The 16,264-nt window shown below is 44.6% G+C and overlaps 1 protein-coding gene across 1 annotated transcript in view; it reads left to right on the forward strand.

Moving 5' to 3' along the window:
* Positions 1-6,681: 6,681 nt before the first annotated feature.
* CLIC6 (chloride intracellular channel 6) overlaps positions 6,682-16,264 on the forward strand; it is a 39,680-nt gene continuing 30,097 nt past the window's right edge. Inside the window, exon 1 of the mRNA XM_063074760.1 lies at positions 6,682-7,749. Coding sequence (XP_062930830.1) covers positions 6,682-7,749 — 1,068 coding nt within the window. The remainder of the gene's footprint in view (positions 7,750-16,264) is intronic.

A 16,264-nucleotide genomic window follows, 5' to 3' on the forward strand; every position in this document is an offset into this window, starting at 1 on the left:
AAATAAATAATTTTCAAACATTTGATTCCAAGTTTTTAAGAAATGTGTTTCAAATTATGAGCAGCAAAAATAATTTTACAAAGAATGGCCTTGACCTATTTGGGCTTGTAGGGTGTGGTTAATGATCTTCAAAAATAAATTTTTAATTAAAATTATTGATGAAGCATGAAGTCCCAACACCAGCATGAACCTATCAGAAACTCTAAGGTGTTGTCAGCTTTTTCCACTCTGCAGAGTCACACAGCAGGGTGAGAACCTTGGTTTGTTTATGTTTATTTCTTTAACACCAGATGAGTCTGTGTAACAAGAAAGGTCCTCAGAAAAAGTTTGTGGAGTGATGGTTAGATAGGTGGATGATGGATGGATGATGAGTGAATGGATGGAAGGATGGATGGATAGATGGAAGGGTGGATGGATTGATGAGTAGGTCTTCTCCATTCTGTAAGTAGCATAGAAATGGCCTTTCTAGATGACAATTTCTTGACTATATCATATAAAGATGCTGACTTAATTTTGAGATATATTACCCACTTTTCCGTGAACCTGTAGTCACAGGCAGAATGATAAAAACAAAGAATTGGAAAGTATCACAATGGCCAACTTGTGTTTTTCTTGGCCACTCAGAACTTACCTAGTTCCTGGCAGGTGAGAGATGTTCTTGGCCTTGTAGAAACAGGTACGCTCTAGGGCCATTCTTTCCCATTAGCCTCGTCTATCTATTTTTTTAAGTGTTTCCTGTAAGAAATGTAAGTTTAGGAAATTGAATTTTCTAAACTCTTATATGTCAATGGGTGCTCAGGGCCATGGAAGCTGGCCTTTTGACAAGTGTCAAGGGCTTAATATTTTAGATAAATTTCCTGTGTTATAGAAGGGTGAGGTCATTTCTAATATCTGGGCGGTAAAAACGATAGCACCAGCCATTAGCTGCAGGCAAATTAATATTACTTGGCAATTGTGCAAAATTTTCACGGCTTACCAAACACTTTCATACATTATCTCTTTCAGTGCTTTGAAGAACCCAATGCAGTAGGTTTATGACCAAGAAGTGGCTTGCCCAAAATAACACAGCCAGTAAGCAGCAGAGTTAGGATTTGAGTTTAGATTTCTAGATACAAATCTCATAATCTCTCCATTAACCCAAAGAGCTTCTCGTAAGGATTCATTAGTAATCTGTGGGAGGTGTTTTAAGGGGTGATGGGTTCTCCTCATACAAAATATATCCCCTCATCCTGGTGGAGTCCACACATTGGATGAAGCCATTTTGTATAGAAGACTCTGTAATAAGGGAGCTGGAAGGAGATGGGCCTTCCTCCAACACAACTATTGACATTTTTGGCTGGTTGACTCTTTGTTGTGAGGGCTGTCTGTGGATTGCAGGATATTTAGCAGCATGCCTGGCCTCTACCTACTAGATGCCTGTAGCACCCTCAAATCACGACAACCAGCAAATGTGTCCGGACATTGCCAAATGTCCCACGCAGGGCAAAATTCCCCGCAGCTGAGACCCACTCCTCAAACACATGACCACAGATCTGTTTTGTCAGGTCAGCCTCCATTACTGCTGATTTCAGGATTCTGGAGGGGTGGAGGGAGGAGACCAGAAACTGGGGTTTAATAAATGAAACTCAAATTCCTGAAATAGGTAGGGAGCAAATATTGGAGATTGGACAGTTTTAGAAAAATACCACAATAGATATAGATAGAGGTGGAAGATTTAAAATTGAAGTTCTGTCTTAAATTTTAGTATTTTGGTGCTCTTATAATCATGCTGCCGAGATAACAAACATAATTTCTGGGACTGTCGCTGGCTGAGTGCACAAAGGGTCACTCTAGTTCTCTGTTGCTTGCTACATGCTTCTGTCAAGATGTGATAGCTCTGTTCCTCTGGGACAATACTAATAACGAGATCATAATGTCAACAGTAAAAAACGCTGTGCTAAATATGATACATGCATTATCTGATTTGAAACCGGTGATGACAATGGCCCTATTATAAGCCTCAATGTCCAGATGAAAAACTGAATCAAGATCACACAGTTACTACAAGATGGGGCAGGGATTTAAATCAGGCAATCTGACCCAAGAAGCCACCCATTTTGCTATGATAGTCGTTTTCCTCAGTCCCTGTAATGTTCTTATTGACTTGCAAATGCTGTCTATGTGCTTCAGAATCCACTGGTGAGCAGATTTTGCAATTTCTGTCTTCTAGTTTAGGTCTGTTCTGCAGTAATATCTTTCTTTTAACTGAAATATACCTTTAAAAGTAACTGAGAAAAGCCAGGCAGATTAAGAAGTGGGTTTGGAGCCACTTGCAAGTGAGAAAGAGCAGCTGTTTGAAGAGAAATCAGTGCAAGGGGAACTTTTGCCCAGCCATAAGCACATGCTATGATCCAAATATTATAGATACATTATAGTCCTAAGGGCTCTTCTGAAGGAAACATTTGTCCTGGAAAAACAACAAAAACAAGAACCCCCTAACTTGTTTATAAGCCCTTAAGGTTCACTTTGTAATCTCAGAGTTACCCTGCTTCACGATTCCTAATATATGGCAGGAGAATTCTATAACTACTAAAAAGTTATTTAGTTATCAACACATTTGCCTTGTCACCCATTCCTGAATTTGTCACCTCTGTTTAACCCTCCCGGGTATTTAAATAGCTAATCTAGTGCTGGCAGCCAGGTTGTTAGCAATGTGCAGATCTCTAAGTGACTTCATAGCGACCTTCACAACTCTATTTATTTGGTATTTCCTTTTGTGTTCCTTTATACGAACTGATCTGGCCCTTGCTAATAATTAAAAGTATTTGCTAGAGTATTCACCAAAGTCAGTACATAAGAATTTCTGTGAACAGTGTGTCTTATGACATTAGCTTGTCCCCCAAAGTGTAAAACCAACTGAGAAAAGTATTTTTAAAAACTGGCTCAAGTTGATACATATGTATATGAAGGTGTGTGTGTATTCATTCATTCGGTAAATATTTATTGAGCTTCTACGATGTGCCTGGTCCTGTTTTAGGCAGAGACAAACAAAAACCCCTCCCTTCACAGAGCCACCTTCTTGGGGGGGTAAGATGAAGGAGATAGATGAGGAAGTAGAATATATTATATATCACATGGAGATAACTGCTATGGGGAAAAATAAGGCAGAGAAGGAAACCAGAGAGTAGGGGTTGTGTTTTGAAATAGGGTGCTTAGGGAAAATAGGTTAATCAGAGACCTCAATGAGGTAAGGGAGCCAGGAGGTTACAGGGAGCATCCTAGGCAGAGGAGTTCCCAGCAAGTTCTAGAAACAGTCAGGAGACTGGGTTATTAGGAGCCAGGGAAGTGTAGTAGGAAAAGAGGCTGGACAGAGATTAGGGTTGCCTGATTTTATAGGACCTCATACTTCATGCATAAGGAGTTGACTTTTTCTTGGTGTAAGACAGGAAACCTCTGGCAGATTTCGAGCATACAAGTGGCATACTCGGACTCGTGATTTCAAAGGAGGATCAGCTGACTGTGGGGTGGGGAGCAGACTGCAGAAAGCCAAGGGAAAAGCAGAAGCCAGTGAGGAGCTGATGGCAGTAATCTGGGCGACAGGAGGTGCTGGTGGCTGAGGCCAGCGTGGTAGCAATGGAGATAGAGGGCAGAGGGTGGATTCTGGATATATTTTAAAAAGTAGAGACAATCGGATTTACTGGCAGGTTGGATGTGGGGTGTGAGAGAAAGGAGTTCGAGTTTTCATTATGCGTGTGTGTGTGTCTGTGTGTGTACACACTGGCATGTATATCTACAAGCTTAACATTATCCAAAGTTATCTGGTTTCATTGTTTACCTATTTTTGCTCAGCGAAGAAAGGGACCTTCTCAGTCTTGTTCATTACTGTGTACCCGGTGCTAGAATAATCTGTCTTTTTCTCCTTCTCTCTCACAAGGAAGAAAATCTTTAAATGTGATTACAGGAAAATTGTAAAGAGCTGTGTTATTTTCTGTTTTCCATATTTTCAGCATTGAGCCTGTACTCATTTTAAGATAAACTTTATTTAATTACAAAAAATCAAAGAAATTTGAAAAATTACACGATATAAAAATTTTTAAAATGCTTCTTAAGACTAGTGAAGTGAAAGATTCCACATTCTAGGACACAATTGTGTTATTTTTGAGAGCCAATATCTGTGCAAGTAAATTAATGAATCCAAAACCTGTGATATGCAGGATCAGTTGCCAGGACAAAATAAACTTTATTTGTATTGTTTTTCTACAAGGAAACTACCCAGGAACAGTTCTTAACCAGCTTGTCAACAGCCTTGTTTGTGACTGTGCCAAGTCTGCAAACCTTAGTTGATCATCTTTTGGTTCAATTCAAAAGGAGGTTTTTCTAGAAATACTAGCTTTCCTATAATCAGGATAATTCTATCAAATGTGCTTGAGTTAATGTTTATGGAATATTGTTACTTACATAAGAATGTGCCTTTAATTTGATTCTTTGTGAAAGCAGAGAGCATTGGAGACAGTTGGTTTGTTATTAAGAGCAAAGTTATACATATAACTAATCTCACATTTTTCTAAGAAGTGCAAATAAACCTAGAGCCCTTCAATGGTTCACATGTCCACAATCCTTTACATACATGCTGAAATCTGAAAAAGCTACAAATTCTGCAAGCTTTTTTGAGAACTCACCTAGAAGCAACACCACAGTGACATGAACTCATTTGGTGGTGAACCTAAACTGGGTGGCCGTGAAGCTAAGAATGGGTTTTACATATCTCACCTATGGTGATATTCGTCTGTGTCACTGCAAAAATATTAGTGTATTTGATCACATATGCCGTGTTATGTAATATACAGTGTAAGCACTCATTCATCTTTCTAAGAATTTTGTTTTCCAAAACACATTTGGCCTTGTGGGGTTTGCATAAGGGACTGTAAACTGTACTGTGTCTGCTGTTTGGGGCTGAACGTGCTGGCTTTGAGTTACTTTAAAAGATAAGGTTGATGGCTGCTTTCTTGCCCTGGTGAATGCAGCAAGATTCTTTTTCCAGGTGCTCCGAACTTCTACAGAGCAAGGTCTGTGTCTGACATGTCCATCTAGCTCAACTGTGTGGGTGCCGTGCTTTCAGTAGATGCTGATTTGTGGTGACAAAGCTTCTGGCCCATTCCTTCCCAGGTAGGGCATAACCTTGGAGAAAGGTGGCACAAAGCTGATTGTCCCTGGTCTCCTGTCCTATCGTCTATCGGTGATGGGTGATGGGAATCAGAAGGAGATATCCTGGTGATGGCAAAATGTGCAACCCTAAACCACATCAAAGATGTCCCCAGCTCTTTCAATGAAAACAGAACCCTTTGTGCACATGATGGGCTCTTGTGTCTCAGGGTGGGATCCATGCCATTAAGAGCCTGACAAGTCAAATTGGTCTTGAGCTGGGACCCCTGCTCCACCACATTTAGATGGTGCTGTCTCGGGTAACTCAGTTCTTTACTATGACCCACGAGAGCTAGCCTGGCTCATAGTAAGCTTACTATGTAATTTTCATCACAATTTCCTTTTCTTAAAAGGAGAAGGTGTCTGGTCTGTGATCCTGGGAGAGTCCTAGTCCAGTGAATTCCACAGCCCCTCTCTTCCACATCTTGGATTTTCTTCTCCCCATCCCCAGTTCCCCAAGCCCTTACACAACATTGAGGCTGAAGCACTGGTCATGGGTATAGAAAATCTAGGAGACTCCACAAGATAAACAGACTCCTAGAGTCTTCAGGGACCAGGCAGAAGACGGGTTTAACTTTGTCCCAGGGCAGGACTCCCAGTACTTGTCATGCCTGGAGAGGCAGCCCCGCCATGCACAACAGAGCCCATCTCTGGTCATAGCAGCTCACCTGGCTCCTTCAGCTTCTATATTCATGGCCTCTGGAACCTCTCGGGGGGGCCCTGCAGATATTAGGAATCAGCCAGCATGTCATCTCCTGCTCTTTTCTCCGGGATTTATACCCTTGCCCTCGGACACTGATGCACAATGTGGCATCTTCAGTTGCTACCGGAGGAGCTTAAAGCTTCACTCCTGGGGTAAGGTAGGAATTAGGTATTTGGGTGTGTGTTTCGGGGGTGATTTAAATGGCTCTGGAACTTGAAGCTGCTCCAGAACACACGCAAGCGTCCAGTAGAACCAGGAGCTTTTCATTAAAATCCAGCAGGGCCACAAGAAGCCTGTCATTGGCCAGGTTCCCAGGCCACCCGAACCTGGCGTGGGGGAGGAGGAGGGGGGGGATTAAAGACAAACCCCGCCCAAAGCCTAGGGCGATGGAGTTGGCACCAAGGACGTCTGGTCACCCCCAGGACAGCGCACAGCGCGCCGGACACTTCAAAGGGCGCAGGAGCGAAGCAGCCCTCCTCGCGGTGCCTTGCTCCTCCGCGGCCCGCGCGTCGAGATCAGGGTCTGGGTGGGAAGCAGACGCGCAATCAGCGAGAAGCACGAGCGGCGGAGGAAAAATCCAGAGAGCTGAAGCCAGAAAGAAGCGGGGCAGCGTCTCGAGCACAAGCAGATTTTGCCCTGCACGTCCAGCGCACCGCCTCGGTGCCCCGGCGAAAGCTTCGTCACCGGAGCCCGGAGTGGGGCGTCCTCCGGGGGAGGGGGCGCAGCGGCCCCCTGCACCGCACTCTTCGCCGGGCGCCACCAGCCCCCAAGCAACGTCAAGGACAGGGATCCCGACCATGGCCGAGGCCGCGGAGCCGGAGGGGGGCGCCTCGGGTCCCCAGGGGCCGCCCGAGGGCCCAGCGCTTCTGGCAGAGAGACCGGGCGAGCCGGGGGCCGCGGGCGGGGAGGCCGAGGGGCAGCCGGCGAGCGAGGGCGCCGCGGAGGTGCCGGGGGGCGAGGGGCCGGGCGCAGCGGCTGCGGCCGCGGTGAAGGAGGAGGGAGGCGGCGGGCCGGGCGGAGGGAGCCCAGGCGAGCAAGCGCCGGGCGCGGGCAGTGGCTCGGAGACCGGGACGCGGGGAGCCAGGGGAGCGCAGGGCGAAGCCGAGGCCGACGGGGGCGTCCCGGAGGGCGCGGAGGTCCCCCGGGGAGAGGAGGAGGCGAGCGGCGCGGAGCAGGAGGGCGCGCGGGCAGAAGCCCCAGCGGAGGGTCAGGGGGAGTCCGCGGCCCCCGAAGCCCCCGAGACGCCGGTGGAGGCGGAGCGCGGGCCGGAGGCGCCGGGAGGCAGCGCGCCGGGGGCGTCCGGGGACAGTGTAGACGCCGAGGGGCCGGCGGGAGGGGCGCACGGGGCAGAGGGCGAGCCCCAGGATGGAGAGGACCGCAGCCCCCAGCCCCAGGTCGAGGCGATTGAAGTCGCAGCCGCGCAGAGCGGGGCGCTCAGCCCCGGGGAGCTCACGGGGGGCGCGGCCGCGGACGCCGCGGAGGAGGCGGGGAGCCCGGAGAAAGAGGGGTCCCAGGAAGCGGTCCCCGGGGACGCTGGGGCAGACGCTGGCGAGGACGGGGACCGGGGCGGGCCCCAGGAGGAGGCGGAGAAGGAAGAGGAGATAGGAGAGCCGGGCCCGGAGGGGCCGAGCGAGGAAGCCGCAGCCGGGGACAAGGAGGAGCCCCCCGACGGCAGCCCCCGTGCGGAGGCGGCTGTGTCCAGCGGGGCCGCGGAGCCGCAGGCCGGGCTCAGCAACCACCTGGCCGAGGAGTGCAGCGCCGAGGGCGGCGACGAGTCGGCGCGAGTGAACGGCCGCGGGGAGGACGGAGAGGCGTCCGAGGAGGGGGCCCCGGGGCAGGAGCACGACATCACCCTCTTCGTCAAGGTAAACGTCGCCTCCCCCCCGGACTCCTAGGACGCCCCCTCCCATTCCTAACCTTGGTCTTCTCAGATCCGAGAGGGACGCGACAGGGACGCGCCGCGAGGGCGCCCTCGGTGTCTCGAGTGTCACTAGGCGCTTCCATCCGCAGATGGGAGGCGGGACAGGCGGGGTGTAACGCAGAAGAGTTTCGAGAGCAGTTGGGGGAGGACTTGACAGTTTGGAAGCAAAGAGGTTGGGGTCGGGGTGGTGAGTCCAGCATCCCACTGTCAGCTATCCTGAAATCCCTAACCGGCCGTCCTAGTCGGGAAGTTATTAAAGAATTGTGCAACTTATAAAAAGCGACATGCCCTGTTGGTGTTTAAAGGAATTTCTGCCAAAGGAGGCACTAAAACTTAAAGTAAATAAGTGCAAACAGGTAGGTTCCAGGTGAGAAGTACCTCCTGGACTCCAGTCTCAGAGGCCCAGAGCTGCCGATGTTTTCAGCCCCCAAAAGGTATTCCGCTTTGGTAGAATCAATAATATATGTTCGGGAGGAAAGTGGAAACTTACTTACATATTTTGATATTTATTGAACGTTTTGACATTAATTTTGGAAGAATACAAGGTGCTGGTGACTTGAATGTCGTTTGCCTGTATGTCATATCTTCAACCTCACCTCTAACAGTGAGAGGGCAACGTTTTGTGAAGGAATCTATAGAGACACTACTGAGGCAGTTTTAAATGGGCATTTTTTACAAGGCATCAAAAATGCAGGGACAAAGTCCAGCAGCAGCTCACACCAGGATCATTATTTTTTTTAAAAAGTCCTTTCGGAAGACCTTTGGCCAGACCTAGGAAAGCTGGAGATAATAAGGTTAAGAATGTGAATTGCATGTTAAATCTTAATCCTTCAGAAATACTTTCAGGCTTATAGAAGCCAGTTAGGAGACCTCTCAGGCTGAAATGTAAGCACATTCTAAGAAGTAAAAAAGAAATGCTCCCAAAGTGATTAACATAAGAATTTTAAGAATTGTTTGTGTGGCAGGGGACTGGGACACAGTGGGTAGGCGTTTCTTCACTAGTGAGAAGGCGCTGTTCCTAGTATTTTTAAAGACCCTGGGACATTGTAAAATTACATATTGGGACATAACCTGAGGGCACCATCCCCAGCGAGGCCACTGGGAAGAGCTAGAGCACATGCTACCGTGTGGCCACAAGTCTGCTCCTCTTGGCCACCTTGGTTTGAGAAATTTCCCATGGCTCTGGTTGCATGGCTACATGATTCCAGCAAATGGCCTCTTACCACAGTTTTGAAACACAGTAACAGCTTTCTAATTTGACTCCCTGCTTCTATTCTTGGCCCTGTCTAGTCTAGTGCCTTTGTAATAGCCAGTGAACTAGGTAAAAGATCTGATCATTTTGCTTCTTGGTGCAAAATTCTTCAGTTGTTTATTGGAGAATTCCAGAAAAATTTACACTCCTTAGGCCATTCTGTCTGGGCTTCCCTTGGCATTGCTGAGTGTCTCCACCCTTTGACACCGATGGTACTGCTATGCCAGCTGTATTAAAGTACTTACCTTTCCTTGCGAAAAAACACTCTTTCCTGCCTTGAAGTTTTGCATGTGCTGTACCCTCTGCCTGAATGGAGTTTCTCCCTCGTTGCTCCTATCCCAGGTTATCTGCTACATGTCCAAGATTTAGCATGGGCATCATCTCCTCTGAGGAGACTTTTCCACCCCCAGTGTGGGTTGGGTGTCCTGCTGAATCTCCATTCACATGGCGCTGTCCTCTGCATGCTTTGTCTCTTCCCTTGACCGTGTGAAACTCATTGTTATAGCTCCAGTGTGGAGCACAGATGTGTTACATGACGAGGGTTTGAATGGGTGGCTGGCTGCCTGCATGAGGTAGTGTAGTGTGATGATCAAGAACATGGACTTCAGAGCCAGCAGGTCTGGGATAAAATCCTGACTCTGCCACTTTCTTGCTGTGTGACCTTGGGTGAGTTACTTAACCTTTCTGTGCCTTTGTTGTCTCATTAATAGAATGGGGACACTAGTAGTACCTACCCTTTGAGGTTATTGTGGGAATTCAAGAATCAGATTATGTAAAGCACTTAGAACAGTGCTTGGCTTGAAATAAGCATAGTAAAGTTTGATTTCTTATTGTTACATCTGCTCTGCTTCCATAAACTTTCATTGAGTTTGCACAGAAACAGTCCCTTCCCATTCTATTCCTGTCATTTTTCTTTCTTTCTTTCTTTCTTTCTTTCTTTCTTTCTTTCTTTCTTTCTTTCTTTCTTTCTTTCTTTCTTTCTTTCTTTCTTTCTTTCTTTCTTTCTTTCTTTCTTTCTTTCTTTCTTTCTTTCTTTTTTAGGGAAAATCCCTCTAGGTCTCCAATTATCTCCGTTCTCTGGGGAAAAAAATGTTATGAAAAGTAAGAAAATCTTGTTTTCTCGGATGCTGCTGGCGAGGAGTTTGTGTAGGCAAAGGCAAGGGGCGTCTGGTGGGCAGCTTTACCCTGATGACTGACTGGGTGCTCAGTTGTTGACCTTTTTTTTCTCCTTTGAGTAAGGAAACAGATCTCCAAACAGTGAGACTGATTAACTTCTCTGGGTCACTTAAGATGTGCCTCCTAGGATTGATAAGGCATATCAGTTTCTTCTTATCCTACTAATCATTCTCTTTAAAAACAAAAAAACAAAGGACCTCAAAGAAAAAAAAAAAAAAAAACAAGAAAAAAACCTTTAGACTCTTATATCTTCAAAGTTTGTAATACTTGACTTGAAATTCTTAACCTTAGTTCAGAACAGGATTTCTCCGCCAGAATTAGCTTTTTCCAGGTTCCTTCTTTGGGCTCCATTTTATCTGGATTCAATACTCCACAGCGGACAGCTGACCTGGGTTTTGTGAACATTTCAAGGCAAGTACTCAGGCTGGGTTTTCTATGGCATGGCTGGAGTGTGGAGTTCACAGAGCTGTTCTTTAAGGATTACACTGCAATATTCTTCCAAAAGCTCCCCTGACCTTCAGATGAGAGCCTGCTAACCCCATTTTAAAATCAATTAGCCCACATTCCATTTGTGCACTTTTAACTTTTACATTTTTTCCTTTTTTTTAAAAAATAAATGTTTTGGTTACAAATATACCTGAAAGTAATGACTTACTACCTAGTAATATCTAATAATAATTGCCTCAAATCTGTTTCTAATTTTAGCTGCCCGATAGATTGATATTCCCCATCTTTAGGAGAATTATCATGTTATTAATTTGTTATTCTGTTTTATTCTATACGTATATAAGGATGTATTCTTGTAAAATATCCAGGAACATATACAACAGGCCAAGGAAGACCTTGAATTGTTTTATGGTAAATTAATTGCTGATTATGTGAACTTTTAGTTTTGTTTTCTCAAAGAAGTGTTAATTATTTGTTATCTAATTATAGGGTTACCCTGCAACGTATTTAGTAAGAAAGATTTTTCTCCTTTATTCACAACAGCAAGGAGTGACAACATAATAACATAAAACATAAGATCATAACAACAAACAAAATGCTAACAACAAGGATAAAGTAAGGACTTCAGCAGCTGTGGAGATTTAGTCACCAGGGGAGTCTTACTTACGGTTTTGTTTCCTCTAATCCAGCACGTATACATTGAGTCTGGGTCTTTGGGTGGGACAGTCTGAGAAATGGATTTCTGGGAAAATTGTACATGGCTTAATTTTATATTCATTCATTGTGAACAGTGAATAATCCTGGGCCAGTGTCTAAGAATTTCTCAAATAGTGTTTAGCATACCATATATTTAACTATTAACAAAACTTTCACTCACCATCACATTTGGGTTCTCCAAAGAGGTGAACTGAGACCTGATGGAACCAAGTAAAACTCAAGAAGGATATGGCCTTTTGAATGAGCATCGTCACCTAGAAATGCCAAAAAAAAAAAAAAAAAAAAAAAAAAAAAGCCATCCAAACATTGTCACACCAGATGGCTGGACAGAAACATGCTAGGACCAGCATCTGATGTTCTCTTGGTAGACTAGTAGGCTGCAGCTCTCTGTGCACATTTTGCTGGGAGAGACATGTTGAGGCCTGTTCTGTGGGGTCTGGTGTCCGAGGAGCTTGAAAGGGAGCTATTTTCATATGTGTGTGCTATGTGTTCTGAAGGGATGTGAGCAAAGATGCACTTCTCTGACTTTAAATCTCCCCTAAAAACATTTTTGTATTGTGCTTTCTGATTGTCTTATGAAACACGCTTACAAATTACCTATTTGAAATCAGTACAGGGTCATTCAGGGTAGAACAGGATGTTTTCCTAACCTCTTACATCCAGACACACGTGTATGCACAGGCACAATGGCAGCAGTGAGACCCCTCCTCACAATGAGATCCACATTATAAACCCCCTCTCTATCCTCACCACCAGGCACCGAATGAGCTCATGGCAGGCCCTCAGTCATTGCTTTTTGGTGACGATAGGTAGGTAGTTGGGTCGATGGCCGATCGGCTAAAGGTGGCTCAGCTAGTGAGAAGCAAAGCCTGAAACATGAGCCCACTTCCCCCTGTGCAGCCAGTGGCCCTTCCTCCATGAAGATGTCCTGGCAGCAGGGCTACAAGATGCTGAGGGCTTTGGGAACTTGTGGCTCTGTCCTGCCATGTGCACCTGCGCCACAGCTCCCATCCCTGTCTGGGCTGATGGGCCATGTGCCTCCTGGGCCCAATTGTGCTTATTTACCTTTGGCACGGGCTGCCCTCCTTGCCTTTATGTCCTTGGTTTCACATGGCCAGAATTTCTCCATTAAACCCCCTCAGATATCCTGTTTCCTTGAGTATCTAAAAACCCACAGGACACATTCAGAAATACTACACTGGGTCCCTTAAGCATGTAAATTTACTCTTTCACTTTAGACACTTAGATAAAATCTAGAATTTGAAGGAATGAGTAAAAGCCAAAGCTCTGACCCATGCTTTAGGTTCAGGTGGATCATCATGCTATATATAGTTTCATATGAGTTTATCATCTACAGTGCGTTGAGCACTGTGCTAGGGTGTGGGGACGCATTGGCAGCCAAGGCTGCCAAGGTCCTTGCCCTCCCAGAGCTTACTATCTAGCATGGAAGACAGACACGGAGCAATGTAATACATCAAGTGTGCATAGCCTCTTCACTAGGCTGGAAGCCTGCAGAGGCAGCGACCATGGAGATTTTGCCCGTCATTGTTCTCTCAGCCCTTAGCACGGGGTCCAGCACAGAAGAGACAGTACTGGTTGGTATGAAGAGATGGAGGGGTGGAGGATGAGCAGGAGGACCTGCAGACGCGATGATAGTCACTACGTAGTTGTTGACTTCATAGTATTTGGGGAGACACAACCATTTTACTTTCTGGTCCACAGAGCTTGGGACCCTCTGCTAAGCCCTGGTACAAATTCTTCAAGATTTTTCTAAAATAGGCTGCCTTTGGTCATCTGCCACTCTCTGAGCTCCTGCCACATTCAGCAAAGAAAAGGTTTTTTGAGAGTTGGGGAGGTGGACGTTCAAATCTCCTAACCTCCTCCTTTTTCAGCATTAATTTTCTTGCTTTTTTTCTGCTTGAGTTTTCATTCATAAACTGGGCCCTGAATCTGGGAGATATTTTCTCCACAATGTAGACAGCTTCTGAAAGACACCTTTCTGCTTTCTGGCAGCCCATTCTCCTCTCTAGAGGGAGACATTTCCAAGTCCATGTTCAGCTGGAGTCCTTGCTTGACTTGAAAACCCCATTTTCTCTTTGTCAAAACAGCATTTTAATTTGGAGGTGTTGCTGCTTATGTACAAAATTTCACTTAATGCTGCTTTGAAATTTTCCCAGTCTTGAATTTAATACAATTTCTTTATTCTTATTTCCTGCTCTTCCATGGGGGACCATCTGCTCTGCTAAACTTCTTAGCTCTCGTGTGAGGTGGTGAGTGGGCTAACAATTAGGTACATTTTAAGCGCTTGTTATAAATAATACTTTTGCCCAGCTGGTGCTGCATTATGGTATTTAATGTTGTAGAGAATGTCATTAGGAGTGTGTTCTGCTGCAAGTAATTATTTAATAACAAGTGGCTTTAAACAGAAGTTTATTTTTCCCGTACAACAAGAAATCCAGAGGTAAGTGGATACAGCAACTTCCCCATGGCATCAAGGGCACAGGCTGGTTCTTTGTGCTCTGTCTCCCATTATCATCACGATGGCTACCTTAGCCTCAAGCACTGAATCGTCACCAGCAATGTAGGAAGATAGGGGGAAAGGTCAAGGGCTTTCTTCTCATGCCTGTTTCTCTTTCATCAGGGAGAAGAAATCCTCCCCAGAACTCTTGCAGCAAACTTTCCTTTATGTCTCATTGGCTAGAATTGGATTCTGTGGCTGCCCCATCCAGGCCTTTCATGAGCACAAGGGAATGGGATTATAAGACTGGTGTAGACCAAAGGTCAGCAAACTATGGCTTGCAAGCCAAATCCAGTCTGCCACCTGCTTCATAAGAATGATTTTTATATATTTTTTCTTTTCCCTGCTGACTGGTACAGGGATTGAACCATGGATCTTGGTATTTTCAGCACCATGCTCCAACCAACTGAGCTACCAGCCAGCCCCACATTTTTAAATGATTGAAAAATATCAAAAGAATATTTCCTGACACATGAAAAATATATGAAATTCAAATTTCAGTGCTCATAAATAAAGTTTTTTGGAATCCAGCCATGCTTATTTCTTTACATATTATTTATGACTGCTTTCATAGTATAACAGCAGGGTTGATAGTTGTGACAGAAACTCTATCACAAAGCCTAAAATATTTGCTATTGGGTTTTTTAAGAAAAAGTTTGCTAACCCCTTAGCTTAGATGTATTTTGATTCATCATCTGGGACTAGATACATTGCCATTCATACAAAATTGAATTTTTATTTAGAAGGAAGATGGGGAATGGCTGTGGAATAAAGAACTAGCAAGTTCTATCACAGTAAGATACATCCGACACTAAACATCATACATATAAAGATAGAAATGCTTTTTACCTATAAAGTTCATAATTTTGATTTAAATAAAGTCAAAATAAAATATAGATTAAATATATTTATATGCAGTTTGTTACAACACATTCATATAGTCCATGGGATTCTTTTGTAAAATGCACTTACTGATATTTTTGAAAAGATAATACATTAGGATAATAAAAATTTATAAATATGAAAAGATATAATAAAATGAAAAGTAAGGTCTTCTTCCATTTCTGAAGACCAGACTCCCAGTTTTTCTCCCTAGAGACATCCACCAAATATCTTTCCAGAGAAAATCAAGCATGTGTCCTCACTGTATTAGTTTTCTATTGCTGTGTAGCAAATTACCCCAAGATTAGAACCTTGAAACAAAAAATATTTATTATTTATGGTTTCTCTGGGTCAGGAGTTTGTGAGCCACTTAGTTGGGTAGCTCTGGCTCATGAGGTTTCAGTGATGATGTCGGCCAGGGCTGTGGGCTCATCTGAAGGGTTGATTGGGGCTGGAGGATCCACTTCCAAGATGGCTGACTCACATGTCTTTTGGCAGGAGTATATGTTGCTCACCACTTAGGACTCTCCATAGGGCTGCTTTAGTGTCTTCACAACATGGCATTGGCTTTTCCCAGAGCAGGGATCCAAGAGAGACCAAGAAAGAAGCCATGATGCCAGAAGTCACACACTGTCACTTTTGCCTTATTTTACTCATTAGAAATGAGTCACTAAGTCCAGCTCTCAAGGGGAGTGGAATTAGGCTCCACCTTTAAAAAAGGAAGTCAAGGCTGGCTGGTTAGCTCAGTTGGTTAAAACATGGTGTTATAACAGCAAGATCAAGGGTTAAGATCCCTGTACCACCAGCTGCCAAAAAAAAGTAATAATAAATAAAAATAAAAGTAAATAAATAAAAAGGAAAGTCAAAGTATTTGTAGACACATTTTAAAACACTAGAAATCCATTGGTTTACATCTTGCTCTCTTCCTTTAACTCTCTGTCTTAGAAATCATTCCCTTTCGGTACCTACAGCTCTCTCACATTCTTGTTAAAAATTTCACAGTATTCTAGTGAACGTTGTACTCTAGAATCAGTCCCGCATGGATGAATGTTTAGGTACTTTCCTCTTTTTGATACATTAAACAATGGTGTAGTGAATATTCTTCCACAGATGTGCAATAATACATGGGAGCTAAATTCTTAGAAATGGCATTGCTGGGGGAAGGGTATGCATATTCAAAATTTTGATCACCTTTACCAAATTTCCTCTTCAAAGTGGTAACAACAAGGAATGCTCCTCGGACACTGTATCAGTGCCACACTTATTTCTTCAACCTTCCCTGCTCAGGTATCAGCACACGTTTTGAATCTGAGAGGTGAAAAAATGATGTCCATTGTCATTTAATTTGCATTTCTTTTATTATGCATGGGGTTGAGTATGCTTTTATGTATTGAAAACCTATTGCTATCTGTTTTTCTGTGAGCTGGCTGGCTATGTCCTTTGCATTTATCAGATGGGCTTTTGACC

This window comes from Cynocephalus volans, chromosome 1, assembly GCF_027409185.1.
Source record: "Cynocephalus volans isolate mCynVol1 chromosome 1, mCynVol1.pri, whole genome shotgun sequence".
Classification (NCBI taxonomy): domain Eukaryota; kingdom Metazoa; phylum Chordata; class Mammalia; order Dermoptera; family Cynocephalidae; genus Cynocephalus; species Cynocephalus volans.